The 16907-nt window shown below is 42.4% G+C and overlaps 1 protein-coding gene across 1 annotated transcript in view; it reads right to left on the bottom strand.

The window, feature by feature from the left end:
- Window positions 1-16907, bottom strand: part of BANK1 (B cell scaffold protein with ankyrin repeats 1) — a 288974-nt gene that overhangs the window by 40500 nt on the left and 231567 nt on the right. The window contains exon 9 of the mRNA XM_054990418.1: window positions 1632-1736. Coding sequence (XP_054846393.1) covers window positions 1632-1736 — 105 coding nt within the window. The remainder of the gene's footprint in view (window positions 1-1631; window positions 1737-16907) is intronic.

Raw genomic sequence — 16907 nt, 5'->3', positions numbered from 1 at the left:
CCTCCCCCTTCTGGGTCCCGGACGCAATTCTCTCTGTGCAACTGCTGTTGCAATGCTCTCCTCCTCCCCCCCCCCCCTCCGGCTCCTCCTTTTCTTCGTTCTTGGTGCAGCAGAGTTCTGGGTTTTTATTCTCAAAATCCTTTAGTTGATCTTCTGATAATATCTTATAGGCCTGATCTTTATATCTGAACCATATTCCTTCCGGGAATAACCATTTGTACTTTATTCCATGGTCCCTCAGAAGAGCTGCAAACTTTTTATATTTAAAACGCCGTTTCCGGACTAGAAATGGAACGTCCTTCAAAATCTTGACTTTCAAACCCATAAAGTCCAAATCCGCATTGTATGAGTTATATAGGATGGTGTCCCGAATCTTTTTAGTTGAAAAGTCAATAATGATCTCACGAGGCAACTGTCGCTTTGTTGCATATTTTGAAGAAGCCCGACGGACCTCCAAAATGGCGCTTTTAACCTCTTCTTTAGTCGTCCTCGCGGGTGTCGCCAGTAGTTCCGAGACCAAATCCCACAGATCCTCATTTTCCTCCTCTTTCACGTTTTGGAGACGCAAAATTGTCTGCGTTCGTTCCACTTGTAGCCCGATCAGTTGGTTCTCCACCAACTTCAGCTCCTTTTTTGTAGCCTTCACAAGTGACGCACTTTCCAGAGCAGACTTTTCTGCCCCCCCCGCTGCTGCCTTAATGGTTTTCACCTCGCTTTCAATTAAGCCCACCCTTTGATCAGTTTCGTTCAGCTTGTCAACAAAGGGTTTTATGGCTTCCACCACCGCCCTGCGCACCAATTCTTCGAGCGACTCCCCTTTCTGCAAGGTGGCCGAGATTGACTTACCGAGAGCGGGACTTTGCTTCTTTGCTGCCATTTTGGGGGGGGGGGGGGCGCCAACAAGGTATCGGTAATAATTTTGACTCAAGCCTCTGCCCCACCCAACTGTCTACTCTGATTGGCTGCAGCTCTCAGACAGAGAAAGGTCTTTCCAAATGCTGGCTACCTGGAGTCCTCTAACTGGAGATACCAAGGTCTGAACATAGGACTTCCTGCATGAAAAATACTAAGTCATTGTCCCACACCTTAGTCTTGCACTGTTAAAAGTCACATGCCCACAAGCCACAAATACTAAAATGGCAACAAAACAAAAACTTCTAGAATTGTGCTTTCAGGCCAACATTGGTTGCTGCTGTTTGGCCATAGGCTGCCTTGACAATTGCTCATTTTGTCTGAGAACAACGTGCTCTGAAGCCCTTTATTTGTTTCAACTGCACATTGGTGCACCTTCTCCCTGGGGAATTCAGTTCAGATAATGAGGCAATGTCTTCAAGGTGCTCCCTCTAGGCCTTCATCATTACAGACTCCTGGTGTTTTGTTCCGCTAAAAGCAAAGGAGCCTGGGAATGAATCAGCACTGAACACTACGAAATACAGTCAGGCTTGAGGGCACAAGAAACTGTCTGAAGGTCACATGACTGTGAGCTTTAAAATTACTAAGTTTATCACTGGTCTGCAAACATGGCTCTTCCCTGTGGGTGTAGCCATCACGATTCACAACACATTAATCTACATTGTGGCCTAATAGGACCCAGTATAGCAGTATTTGAAATCTCTATACTAGAAACTTACAGAAACATCCTTTCTGATGAAATTCTGAGTGCATCATCATAATCATGTAAGTGTCATCTTCAGTATTCATGTTCTCTTCCACCTGTTCATCTTGTTTGTAGTCATCTCCAAGAATCTAAAAAAATCAAGCAATACTTAATGATATGGTCTGTCTGTCTCTCACTTCTGCAAAAACAGTTTCTGTATGAGATTTCTGAGAGATTTTCCCTCTCTACTTACAAATTCTAATGCTGTGTAAGATATAAAAAAGGTTTCTGTTTCAGATGAGTCCATACATAACCTGATTAATCACATGGAAGAAATAGCATTAATATATTATACAACAACAAAGTTTATTAGCAAGAGGCCATCACATTCTTGTAATATATTATATAATTTTAAAAAACAATGATGAATAACATTAAACATGACTAACATCTCCCCCCGCCCCCTACCAAAAACCAAATATTCAGGGGCTATATGAGGACCCAAAGTAGCTTATAACATTGTTCACCCTTCCTACATTTTTTACCTCACAACCATTGCTCTGTGAGGTAAGTTAGGTTAACTGAGTGACTGGTCCAAGATCTCCCAGCAAGCTTTCTTCATAGAGTCATGGAATCATAGAACTGGAAAGAATCTGACAGACCATCCAGAACAACGCCCTGCCTCATGCAGGAACAGCCTAAAGCATGCATTCGTCCAGCCACTTCTTGAAGACTGCCCATTAAGGGGAACCCACCACATCCTTAGGCAGCCAATTCCACTGCTGGATTAGTTTTTCCTAATGTCCAGCTGATACCTTCCCTCCTGTAGTTTAAACCCACTGTTTCAAGCCCTATTCTCTGTTGCCAACAGCAACATCTCCCTTCCCAGTCTTTTAAATACTTAAAGAGAGCAATCATGTCCCCCCGCCCCGCAATCTCCTCTTCTCCAAACTGACCATTCCCAGGTCCCTCAGTCTTTCCTTGTAGGGCTTGGTCTCCAGGCCCCTGATCATCCTGGTTGCTCTCCTTTGCACCCGTTCCAATTTGTCCAGAACTTTTTTTTAAAATGAGGCCTCCAGAACTGCAGACAATACTCTAGGTGGGGCCTGACCAATATGGTCATAGTGGGGATTCAAAACTAGGTCTAGGACTCCCAGATCCTAAGCTGACACTAACCACTATACATGCTGTTTTTCAAATATTGAATGAAATATTTATTGAAGTAAACAGATAACGAAAGAAAGAAAATTGGCAATTTTATTTTCCATGGTCCTGAAACCAGGGCCATTTCCACACAGCTTACCTTATTCTGCAAAATAGCAAAATCTCGCAAGAAGACGCTGTTATTGTGTCTTCTCGCGTGATAACAGCGTCTTCTCGCACGATAACAGCGTCTTCTCGTGCAATAACAGCGTCTTCTCACGCGATTTTGCACAAGATTTCAGTGTTTTGCAGAATAAGGTAAGCCATGTGGAAACGGCCCTGATCTAGGATCTATATCCAGGATACACTGTTATATCCTGAAACTCACAGGAACAAAATTAACTTAAATTCCTTGAAACTGATTTAAGCCCTGATAGACAAAGTAAGATGATGATAAGGTTAGAATACCAAATAATAGTGTATCCTGCCTGTCCTCGTCTTCTACATAGTTTCTATATGAGATTTCTGATGTTTCTACTTGACAATGGTTGTTGTGGGTTTTCCGGGCTGTATTGCTGTGGTCTTGGCATTGTAGTTCCTGACGTTTCGCCAGCAGCTGTGGCTGGCATCTTCAGAGGTGTAGCACCAAAAGACAGAGATCTCTCAGTGTCACAGTCAGTGACTCAGTGTCTCTCTGTGACACTGAGAGATCTCTGACTTTTGGTGCTACACCTCTGAAGATGCCAGCCGCAGCTGCTGGCGAAATGTCAGGAACTACAATGCCAAGACCACGGCAATACAGCCCAGAAAACCCACAACAACCATCGTTCTCCGGTCGTGAAAGCCTTCGACAATTTCTACTTGACAAATTCTAATGCTGTACAGACATATTAAAGGAAAACTGGGAGAAAGCATGAGAGTAAAAGGTTTCCTTTTTCAGACAAGCCTATACAGCAAACTTTAAAACCAAGACATAAGACTGCAGTAAACTGAATCAAAACATTGGTCCACATAGCTCAGTTTTGGTCTGCTGCCTCAAAAAGGTCCCTGGAGAAGTGGCATATAAATTTTCTAAATAAATAAATAAAATCTCAACTAGCAGCGGTGTGTCACGCACAGAGAGCATTACACCATCTAATCTTCACACAGATTAAACCAGAGCAAGATCATTAGTTCTGAAAAAGGATTTTAGCTGGTGCCCCAACTGAAGTTGGTAAAATGCACTTCCAAATCATATAAGCCGCTTTGTCCTTAAGGGGGGAAGCTATCACACACTAATGAGGAAAAGTCCTCATCAATTTTGCCTGGATTGAACTTGACAATACAATCCTAGGCAGAGGTACTCCAGGCTAAGTACGATCTTAGATTGCAGTAATTATTCATCAGATTGCATTGTAAATCTCACCCAGTCTGTTCTTGAGACCTGTTCTACATATCCACAGCCACCTTCAGGAGAGCTGAGATTATGCCATCGCTCAGGGAGGCATTTATAAGATGGCCACTCCCCACCAACAAAATGTAATTTATTGAGAACTGAACAAATGTGGTAGGCCAGACCACTCCAGGCATGCTCTTCACACCCTCAGGTATGCTGTCACTGAAATTCATCCAGCAACAGCAATGACCAAGAGCTCTGCAGCATCTGGCAATTGTATAGTAATAATGTGGCAAACATAACAGATGCAAGTGATTTTTTTTCCTCCACAAAGGATAAAACCTGTCATAGTTTTTGTGGAGACATAAGTGACATTATATCAGACTTACAACTGGTAAATTCTCCTGGTAGGAGAGATTAATCCTACTACCCCTACAGAATTGAGACTTGATTCAAAGCTACAGCAAAGAGAATGGACAATACAGCTTGGTATTTAGAGCTGTGTGTATCCTGAATTTAAAATATAAAAATTCTGCACCAAGGTATCCCAAAGTCAGCAGCAGTGTTCCCGCTAATGTGAGCACGTGAGCAATTGCTCACAGATTCTGACTCCTCTGCTCACATTTTCTCAGATGTAGCTCACAGATATTAACCCTCAGGCGGCCCCGCCCTCCCAGTCAGCCAGCATCTGCAGGTAGGCCCTATAGGGATGGAGCAGGGATGGAGCCTCATCCCACTTCTCTCCTCCCTTCCTGGCCGTGGCTGGTTTGGCCCCCAGGGTGGTGCCAGAGAGCACCTCCAGCCACTGCTGACTCTCTAGCTGGAGAACAGAGCAGAGCTGAGTGATCGGGTCTGGCCTGACCCATGCAGCTTGAAATCGCTAGGATCCCCTCAGCCCCAGAGAGCAGAGGAGAGGAGGTAGCGCCTCAGTTACCTCAGCAATTGCCTCAGCAATTGTTAAATTGTTTTGATTGTAATCAAAATAATTTGATTATAATTTTTTTTTAAAAGGAGGTGCACTCAAAACTTTAATGAAAGTTGTTGTTTCAGCTCACAAAGTAGATTTTTAGCTCACAACACTGCAAAACTTAGAGGGAACACTGGTCAGCAGCAAGAAAAGCTAAATTCTGTTATTCATATGGCAAACCTACATAGCACTGCTTGGCAGTCTAATTTAGGCTGTTTAGGCTAATGATGGGGAGGAGCTATGCAGGCTCTGGCCACACCCTGTAACCATTGGAAATCTTACCAAGCACCTGTCCTTTAGAAATTTCACCTGATACTGATCATATGCTATCAAGGGGTACTTTTGTGTGTATCTTTTTAAAGGTGAAAATACGAGGCTCCATGGATGCTGAATTCTATGCACCCAGTTCTGTCCTTTTGTCCCATACTTGCTGTTATGTCATCCAGCAGGCTACAGTGAAGATGGGACTGGCAAGAAACCAATTATTTTCTTATTCCTTTAGAAGTTTCTAGCCTTTCAGCATTTGGATCCAGCACAATGGGGATATCCCTGTACTCTTTTTAGTGGTACTCTTAAAACTCTACATCTGCCTTCCCCAAAAAGGGAGTTTAGTGCATTGTGCACTGCTGCCTGGTATACAGTTTCCCAAACTGAACACATTTCAAGGCCAGCATTTAAGGGGTATATGTTGTAACCCTATGCCATATAGAAATCTGCCAAAATGTGAACACCATTTGGGGGGGGGGGTTAAATGTTATCAGAACTTATGTGAGGCCTTTTAGCTGAATTTTACACAATAACTTATACTGGCACAATTCCTCTCTGCGTAGGCACAGGCCTCACAAGTTTGTTTACCCACCATCCCCTAAATCAGGAAACTGTGTGAGACTCTCATATCCTCATGTATTTATTTCCCTCCCATTCAGTCAAAGAATATGAGCCTGTCGTAGGGCTGCAAAGTCCCCACTTGGGGGCATGGGATCCACCACCCCCAGCTCTCGTTGTTTACCGTCATTCAGAGCAGTAGTGGGAGAAAAATAAAAAATTAGCCGTCACCCTGACAGTGTGACATCACTTCCATGGAAAATCACTTTGGGGAGTGTCATGTTTGACTATTCATCCCATTCATCCATGCCAATATTAATTTTGTCATGTATATACTTAGTTGCCTGCTGTAACTCCATTTCCTGTTGCTAGTGTTCTAGTGGATTCTCAAACATTCCCAGGTGACTGTCTGTTTACAACTTTGAGCCTTTCTTGATATCTCTCTTCATGGGGTGATAGCACAAATATGCACAATGTTCTCACACAGAAAAAAACAACAATGAATTGTTTGGGCATTGGGAGGGGGAAGGAAAGTCGGGTAGAAAAGGGATGGGTTTTTCCCGTGTTGCCATTCTTGTCAAACTCCTACCAGAACTACTTAGTTGCTTACCTTACTCCTAAGTAGACCTTTGGACCTGAATATGGAAAAGATCTGATTTCTGAATAAAAGTCATTTAACCAAGGACCTGTATCTGGCTATAATGAACCAGGGATCTGTCTGCTGTATTCTGTCATCCGGAGCCTGACAGGGATGGTACCCCTGGCTCCCCGGTCTCCATCCCTAGCCTGTTGGGTTGAATGTGCTTGTTTACATTTGGATTGTTTATTTTGTATTTGTATTGCTTATTGTATAAATTTGTATTTCTTATTTTTATTATTTTATTACTTATTTTCCTTTGTAAGCTACTTTGAGTCCCCAATGTGGAAGAAAACTGATAAAAATTATTAAAGAAAGATAATGCATATAGAAATTTCTGAAAATGTTACATTTCCTAAATGTTTGGCTCCTTATTATATCAGTATTTATGCTAATTTTGTCATGTAACACACCGCATTTTAGAAAGAGATCCACCGTAGGTAGAACACTTATTCCATGACAAGCAGAATGAGAACATTGGGGGGAGAATATAACATTAAACACATTTTTGGAGGTTTATGGCTCTATCTCCAGTGCTAGCTTGCTTTTTTAAAAAAAAAAGCTTTGGATCTATTTTGACATGTATAATATTTATATCAACAGGTACAATGATTCTACAAATTTTCAAGGAAATCCATAGCAGACAACATTGGTTCATCTGGCAAGGAATGCCCTTGAGATAAATAAATGTCACTCTCCCACCCTCCCTAAAGTAAAGCCTTCTTCAGAGTGCCCATAAAAACTGCATTTGTTTCTGTTCTGTCATTCATGAACTGGTTGTTGCTTGGTGAGTCCAGCTACGTAAGAAACCTTGAACGGAATCCAGATCTTAGATGATTTTCTCTTCTCTGCAAATGGCCATGAAGCTGCCAGACTGGAGGCGGCTCAGAGCTTTCGGTCTGCATTACAAGGAGGATCCCCCCACCCCGTTCTTGGCTACCACCCAGCCAACAACTGTACATGCATACATCCCATTGAAATGAGCAGGCCTTAAGTGAGTGAAACAGATCATCACTCTGGTTCCTGAGTCAGTTGCCAGCGTCAAACAGAAGCATGACAATAAAGTACCAAGCCTGTCTCTGATTCACAGTTGTGAAGACATTATATCTGGGTAACAGGGAAACTGCAACAGGTTTTGCAATCTCATCTAAGACTTAAATAGAACATCCCCTGCATTGAGCAAGTTATTTTACACTAAGATTTCTCATTGCAATGGGAAAACATGGAGTATCAGATAGAATATTCTGCCGAACTCTCCAACTTATCATCTTTTAATCCCCCCCCCTTTTGGGGTTCATTCTGCTTTCATTAAGGGTTCAAAACAAAACAGAAAACAAATTAATGGGTGTAAAAGAGAATTCATACACACAACTCAACACACAATCAAGATTGGGGGTGTGCAGGGCCAGGTCGCTTCGGGTTTCCTGCTTCGGGTTTCCCATTATCTTCTATGTCAGCATTTTGTATATAAGACAGCACAGAGCAGCGCTGCTTGCTGTGGCAGGTTTTTTTGCATTGTGTGTTGTGAGAGAGAGTAGGAGCAAGCTTATATTGGGTTTCCTCAGCTGAGGGTTCACTGTTCTCTTTCCCTTTTTTTCTTTCCATGGCCTGGTGGGCAACCCTGTCTCAGAGCTGCAAGAAGACTCTGGGATGGGTGCAAGCTTATTGGGCTCCTTAGGGGCTCATTGTTCTCTTTCCTTTTTTTCCATTTCTATTCTTATTGGATTGTTGGCTGGTGGGCTCTGCCCCAAAACAGTTTGGCTCTTGGGAGTGGGCTCACTCTTCTGTCTCGTATTTTTTTTCAGTTCTTATTGGATTGTGGGCTGGTGGGCTAGCCTAGGGCTCTGCCCCAAAACAGTCTGGCCAAAGGCTCACTCTTCTTTCTCATTTTTTCCAATTCTTACTGGATTGTAGGCTGGTGGGCTAGCCTAGGGCTCTGCACCAAAACACTCTGGCTCTTGGAACCAAGGGTTCACTCTTCTGTCTCATATTTCTTTTAAATTCTTATTGGATTGTGGAGAAGTAAGGGAGGCTTGCAGCACTTGACCACTTCCCAGGCACATGAGAAAGGGGAAACCACCATCTGAAGAACCCATCTCTTCCAGGTGACCACCTCCCAGATATTGGGCAAGGTGTTGTGGGCCACCCCCATTCCAAGAACCCAAGGACCAGTAGGCATCTTGCAAGGTTGGGATCAGAAGGGTGACTGAACTGCTCTGATGGTTATCTGGTTGCAATGCACAGGTTGCTCCCCCTCTTGAAAGTCTTCTAAGGGCCTCTTGCTCCTAGAGACAGCCACTGCCCCCCCCACCAGTGCAGCCTCTGTACCTCCTCACAGAGGTCCAGCATCCTCCATTGGTGGAGCACCTCATTATGGAATGCAATCCTGACATGCAATGGAGACCTGCCGATGCCTGGCTGTCCACATCTGACTCCTGCCAATTTTGGTCTGTCCCCCCACAAAATCCTCACTTCCATCCTCCTTTCCCCTTCTGTCCCCTCAAGATGTCTAACCCCCAAGAGACCTCCTGTCTTTTAGTCTCCCCATGCTCAGGTCTGCCTCCTCATGAGGCAGATTCCTCCCAGAGTCGGCGCTTCCAGCCTCCCCTTGGGCAGCCCGATGGGGAGATTTTATTCCCCCAAGGAGACTCTCCTTCCCCCCAGGATCGCCTCTGTCCTGTCCTGTCCTGGGATATTCCTGTCTCCCCAAAGAACATCCACTTCTTCTTTAATCTCCTCTCATAGATTGTCTCTGTCCTCGTGTCCTTTAAAAGAATATTCCTGTTGTCTCCCCAAAAGCATCTCGACTGTCCCCTCAAAGAGTACTTCTCTCCCTCCCCCTTCCAGCCCCAGAGCATGTTTTCTGCTTCCAAGAACCATCATTCCACTCTGGGGGCTGTCATTCCATTCTCAGAGGAAGATTCTCCAAATCCATCCCATATTCTCATTGCAACTTCTGGGTGCTGCAATGTATTTTAATGAAGCCAATCCTTGCTCCCATTCTATCTAATGGAAGTTTCCTGGGGGCAGCTGCTTTGGAGGTCTGTAATTTGGATGTACGAATTGCAATCTTGGGCTGGAGGAGAGCCTGATGAAGACTTGCTGTGAGTTTGGCATCTCTGCATGCAAAGGGGGCAGTTCCAGGGCCCCCGGAAGTGACAGACCACGGACTGACAAACTGGTTCATGAACTGGGGAAGGTCCATGAGTGGTCCATGGTCTGTGAAAATTGACGAACCATGTTCTGATGGTCCGTGGCTTTTTCCTGGTTCATGCCCACCTCTAATGTGCAGCATTGGTTTCAAGATGCACATACATGTTATTTGAAGTGCTACAGGAAAAATGATACATTGACAGCCATAATACTCTGTGCTTGTGCTTGTTGCATATAATGTGAATATCTTTCCATACTTTCAATAAATTTAGGAGAAGTTGCTGAAAAACAAGGAGAGGGTTCACCAGGGCCTTATCTTTATTCATCTTCTTATTGATAAATGTATCATATCTATTTTTATGCAATTGAAACTTGCACTTAATAATAATACTTAATAATAAACTTTTTAATAAGTCCCCTAGATATGATTGTTCAACATGAGAACACTTTATGTTTTGAAGCCACTGCAAGCCAATGGCATAAATATTTCCATATCTTAGCATCCTGGGTGCTTTTCTCCATTGACAACCTGTTCCTTCTAGCAACTGAGCTCAAGGCAAAGAAGTCTCCTAGGATGATAGCTAATTAAAAGAAGGTGCAGATATTCAGCAGTGTAATTTGGTACTGATTCCCTGAAGCTAAGGGCAATGGGGAAATCTATTGTGAAGGAGCAGCTGTCCAGTAAACTGTAAGGAGAGTAAGAAATACTTTGGGGATTTCTCATGTTGATGAGTACCAGTTGAGAAAATAAAGTATTAAGTAATTGACAAACTAGTGCAAGATTTGCCTTGTTAAACACATACAGGGCACAACCACTCCACAAACTTAACCTGGTTTAAAAATTATTCCATCTTCTCAGAGAACTGTAGAGTTCTCTAACAGTGTCAGCAGCACCCTTATTAAATTATTACGATACTCAGGATTCTGTGGGAGAATCCATCTCAGTCAGTGTATTATAAAACCAATTCCAGTCCAGTAGTACTTTAAAGACCAACAAGTTTCTCAGAGTATAAGCTTTCAAGAGTCAAAGCTCCCTTTGTCTGATACAGTATCTAAAGAAGGGAGCTTTGACTCTTGAAAGCTTATACCTTGTTTAAGGTGCTATTGGTCTCGATTTTTGCTGTTCTGCTGCAGACCAACATGGCAATCTATTCTTAGACTTCTCCTTGCCTTGCCTTCTCTTTCTCTCTCCTCCTCTGCTTTCTCTCTTTCTTGTTTACTATCTTTTTTGCATTCTGGAAACAGTGGTTATTGCTATAGGTTTGCATGTTCTGTATTGTAAAATTAAGAAAAAAAGGTTTCAATAAACTTTAATTTAACAACAAAAACCAAGGAATTTAGTTTGTCAACCAGCACTACTTGGTGGATTTTCCCAACAGTAAACCATTTCCAGTTTTGGAAATGTTTCCATAGTTTAAGAATGCATACCAGATTCTGTTTAATCAGATCTTAGATTCAGGCATAAATATGAACTAACTAGAATAAAAAATCTGAAAAGATCAGGAATCCAGGTATCACCTTCTGGAATGGCATACATAAAATTATGTCACAAACCATTCTAGTTTGTTGAAATATGCTATTGTAAATGACAGTAGAACAGTAGTAGTTAGAGGCCTCTATTTATTTATTTAAAACATTTGAGGCCAACAGCAACTGGGTCTAGAATAGATTTCTAGTAGAGATCCATACGTATAGAAAGATGCTGCAATTCATGCAGCTGTGCAAAAGGCTGCAGTACTGCAGCTTAGAGCCCTGTGGCGCAGAGTGGTAAGCTGCAGTACTGCAGCTCAAGCTCTGCTCACGACCTGAGTTTGATCCTGGTGGAAGCCGGGTTCAGGTAGCTGGCTCAAGGTTGACTCAGCCTTCCATCCTTCTGAGCTATGTCTTCCAACATACAGACGATTAGTGTTGTCAGGTCCAAAAGTGTACATCACTAATGGAGGGGGGAATTTGGAAGGATAGGGAAGGCATTGAAGCTGCCAATGCCAGACATTTGTTTAGCAGTGCACATGTGATGCAAGAGTATCCATAGTGGCTAGTAGACATGGGCACGAACCAAAACAAAAAATATGAACCACGCAATTTGTGGTTTGTAGCATTCCACGGAACCTCGAACCATGAACTTCTGACCTTTTCCCAGTTCATGGTACTGTGGCATTTCAAACCGCCCTGCACCGGCTGCTGAAGCCAGTGCAGGGCATTTGAAATAGACAGCCCCTTTCTTCTGCTGCACAGGCTGCAGGAGAACGGGGCTATCAGTTTCACAGACCCCGTGCCAGTTCCAGCACAGGCTCTGTGAAACTGACAGCCTCTTTCTCCTCCTGCCTGGGCTATCAGTTTTACAGACCCCGCACCAGTTCCAGCATGGGGGTCTGTGAAACTAACAGCTCGGGTGGCAGGAGAAAGGGGCTGTCAGTTTCACAGACCCCGTGCTGGGTTCAGCCAATGGGCTGAAACCAGCACGGGGTCTGTGAAACTCCGAACCAGCCACAGAATGGCTAAAAAAATTCATTTGTTCAGGAAAAACACATTCCCACAGAACACATATTTCGGTGCAAACGAACCGGCCATTCCATACGAAATTTTGTTCTGTGGTTCGTTTCGTGCCCATCTCTAGTGGCTAGGATTGTACCCCTACAGCAGACCAAAAGTAATCAGGGCATGGTAACCTGTTTTATAAAAATCATTGCCCATGCATATCTGGGGTGCTTATGTAAACCAGGATCTAGCTTTTTGTTTTACTAGACATTATGGTAAATATGCATTTGCAATTGGAAATGGAATGCCATGCGCCTAGTGATCCTTTCCCACAGCTACACTGGGTGGAACTTAACCTGTATTGTAACATCATACTGTTCTGCATCTTGCCATGCCCATTCCACATAATTGGTTGCTGAGGATGGGAGAATAGCCTTGTTCCTTTTCCTTAAACGTTGAATCACTATAATATTCTCCAATATAGCAAGGATGAATGCCATGTACATTTTTATCTTGTTACTCTTGGACAACCATGTGACAATGATGTCAAAAGATATCATGTTAGCTGACTTGTGGCAGGGTGGTGTTGGATGCATCTACTTAGATCTTGTTCTTATATAAAGGTCAGCTTTTTGAACAATAAATGCTGCAGAACAATCCTGATTGCTTTCCTATCCCCACTCTCAAGAATGATAGTAATGAGAGAAGGGTTATCATGAGCACAGAGCAGAAATGTCTTCTCCATACTGTATGAAAAAACAAAACTAATGATTCTTGTAACATAATACAATATTTCTAGATGCTTTCTTTACCTTTGTCTAGCCTGATATTAATTGAATTGAGCTTGGCAGTGCTCAGTTTAGAAATCTAATGTTTTCTTTTCAAACTCAGTGCAATGAGAACAGATTAAGAACATATTCATGTTTGTCTTGAAGTATATGTAGGCTTCTTGGACTTTGGCTATGGTCAGTTGTATTATCTGTTCTTATCAATTCAGCAGAGCAGCATATCCCCCCTTGGCTGGTGGGCAGGTCTCACCTAATAAGTCAACCTGTTCTTATTAGTCCAAACTCCAAAGGGTAGCAGGTCACCCAGTGGCTGGCGGTCAGGTCTCATCTATGATTTTGTTGTATACACTTCTTTTCTTTTGTGCTGAGGTGAGACAAACATTCTCTATGAAAATCAATCTATATGGTGGTGCACAAGGGGCTATTACATGGCTTCATCTTTATGTGAGCTTATTTTCCCCATTGGGCTTACCTTATGTTAAATGACATGGGAATGGGGTCCATATAGGGAGAGTTTGTTATCCTAAGGCAGGATCGGTTTTAAAGTGAACTGAACCCCAACTCTAAGGCACAGTGGATGACTGCTTGATTCCTCTGAAAGAAGCTCATAAACATATATATCTAATTTGAGGTATCAAATACTTGAGGGCATGCTACCCTCTATCCTTACAAAGTCATTTGTAAGTATATTATTTTCGGCATACATTCTAAGATTAATGAAAGGACACTCCTTCCCCAACACAATAGCTAGGTACCGAATGAAGTTCATACTTCTTTCTTTGAATGTATAGTCCCCAAGGAATTCCTTCCTCAAATCCATTCCTTCCTCAAATCCAGCTCCATCCCTGCCTCTCTTTAGCCTTGCTTAGAATCAAAATCTATCAGGATTCATAATACGGAGATTTCCTTTTCCCCACCATCTCTTCTCTGGATAGTCATATCTGCTGGATGAATCCTGGTGGCTGGGTTTGCCCTACAGAACCTTTTCATGATTCAAGTTACCCATACCTGCACAAAAGTCATGTAGCCAGTGCTGCAAATACATTTTATCCATTAAATATCTCAGTGCTGTAACCTAGCAACCAGGCAGCATAGTTCTTGCTCTCAACTCGGCATTAATACTGCTAATATACACACATTCTACAATGTTAAGTATCCATCAGACAACTGGAAATGTTTAAGTATTTATTGCTCCCCCTCAATTCTGCTTCCTCCTCAGAGGACCCAGATAAGTGGCTTAAGAAATTAGGTCCATCCACTTACTCACATGCACACAGTTAGAATCGACTCTGGTCTTCATTAGGATTATCCACCTCAAGTATCCTTATTGCCTTTCTCACCTTACCTGATAGTGAACCAAAAAGGTGTAAGCACTGGGGGGAGGGAGTGGAGGGGCAGGAAAGGGATTTCAGCACAATCAGTCTTTTGCGAACCAGGCATTCAGCTGTTTGTTTTCAGTGGTAGACAGACACACTACATTTTCCTAATATCCACAAACCGCAATATTATGTTTTGGGGAAATTACATTTTTCATCCCCAGATAGCAAATTTGTTGTGCAATACAGTGTGTGTGAAGCATGGCAGAGCAGGTATAATAGACAGTAACTTGGGGGTGAGAGAAGCGGTTGCTTCTGCATAGGAAACTGTGAGTTGCCTTTGAGGACAGATAGATCATAGAATGAGTAAAGATATTGTTAAAAGCAAAGGACTGTGCAGTGTTCTTTGTACAGAGAGGGAAATAAAGCAAGCAAGGCGATAAGAGGTCAGTAGCTGCATCCTTCCCTTTGTCACTCCACTGCTGTCTCTTTGCTTACCCAGAAAGTTCCTCTTAGGAGTTACTTCCTTCTAAACACCCCCCCCCCCCTCCAGCACCACGAAGTAGGGCACACTCTCTCTGCAATCTCTTGCTAGACTAGCTTAGATAGCTAGGTGGAATTCTTTCTCTAATTTGCCTATCTCAGTCAGTATGGACTTCTTCTACAATAAACAACTTCTTTTTGAAAGCGACAAGCCTCTTGTGAACATTATTCCTAATGCCGTTTCCTCCCCACTTCCACAACTCAAACCAGCTTTAAGCTAATGAACACTGCCAACAGATATTATAGACCTGCAGTGCAAAAACAATGCTATCTGCAGATATTCTCCACCCTAAGACAGAAAATAGACAAGAGAATGAGGGAGGTGACTTTACCGGGGGGTGGAGAGGTAAATGAGAATTTCTAAGCAACTACTTTATTAGACTATTATATATAGCATTAAGTATTATAGGTGTTATTACAAGAATTATAATGATAGAAATTAACTAATTATAAGGATAGAAACTAATTAATTTCATTTCTGGCAATAATTGTATAATGGAGATAATTTTATAATTGCAATGAAGGAATTTAAGTAAGGTGGGAAAATATATATTAATGTATAGATCATGTATTAAATTGACTGAATTGGTTTGGAGGTATATATGGGTCAAATTGGTTGACTATTTTTGGTGGATAGTTGCATAATGAAAGAATAATATAATTATATAATTAAAACAGTATGAAGATAAGATATGTAGAAAAAGTAATATAGAGAGTATAAGTTAAATTGGTTGACTTATATGAAATGTACTGTTTATAGAAGTATCTAAAATTATGCTAAATGAGGGATAAATTGTTTGTCCCATATTGAAGATGAGATTATAAGATAGAGTATAGAGTACCAAAATTAGCTAAATGATTATTATCAAAAGAAAATATGCCAAGAATGTATTATTTAGTTATGTATTATTTAGTTGTTAAAGTAAGTAGGAAGACAGAAGGAGCACTGTGTTATATAGATAAGCTTAGAAGAAAGTGAAAGTTTACGTTTGATAGATAGAATAAATTTAAAATGAGTAAGGGAAAAGGGACAAGGGGTTGGAAAACTGTTGGAAGTCAACAAAAGGGGGGGAAAGGGAGGGGGTTAGAATTGGAAAAATTAAAGGAAACTGATTGTAATGTACAATTTAATGACATCTAATCCAATAAAAAATTTTATAAAAAAAAGAAAAGAAAAGAAAATAGAGAATAATGTCTTCAAGTTACCTCCTGCTCTGAGTGCCCAGCCCAGTGTATCTATTTAGTGTTGTAGTGCGATGTATAGCATGATGTAGTTGCATTAAATGCTCATGTGTTAGACCTTGTGCCAACCAATTCCAGGAGGAAGAGGCCCAGGGGACAGCATGCAAGCCAGTGGGAGGAAATAGCAAAGAGCTGAGGGTTTGTGGGGATGGGTTACCAAGGAGCAAACTTGACATGGCAATGAACTTACATATTAAGCAAGAGGTTATGATATCTTAGGGTTGCCAGCTTCCAGGTGGTGGATGGAGATCTGCTGGAATTATAACAGATCTCTAGGTGACAGAGATCAGTTCCCCTGGAGAAAATAGCTGCCTTGGAAGATGGACTCTATGGCATTATACCCAAATGAGGTCCCTCTCCTCCCCAAACCCAATCTACCCCAGGTTCCACCGCCCCAAATCTCCAGAAATCTCCCTATCCAGAGCTGGCAACCCTATAACATCATATCGTCAAGGCTGGACAGCATGGGACTGCCCTTGAAGACAACTTGGAGTGTCCATTTGGAGGTTCCATCTGTCCCTGCTACAGGGAGGGGGGATTAATTCTACCTTTAAAATGATGCAGAGCAGCTTACTGGTGTGTGTTATTCTCCTTCCATTGTTAATGTTTCGAAGAGCTTCCTCCTCCCCCTTTCTTTGCCAAGCTACAATGTACTACTACAACAGGGGAAAGGAAACTAAGTCATGGGGGGGCGCGGTGGTTTCTTTGCTTTGGTGCAGGCACAATAGGGCAAGAGGGGGGGGGCAATGGTAACCGTCAGTGATGCAGGAACGCTGTGCTCATCTACACCACTTGCTGTTGCTGCCATTGCAGGATTTTGTTTCCACAACCCCCATTGTGAAT

This window comes from Eublepharis macularius, chromosome 10 (genome assembly GCF_028583425.1).
Source record: "Eublepharis macularius isolate TG4126 chromosome 10, MPM_Emac_v1.0, whole genome shotgun sequence".
NCBI lineage: Eukaryota > Metazoa > Chordata > Lepidosauria > Squamata > Eublepharidae > Eublepharis > Eublepharis macularius.
Note: the sequence above shows the minus strand (reverse complement) of the source record. Positions and strands in the feature narration are given on the sequence as shown.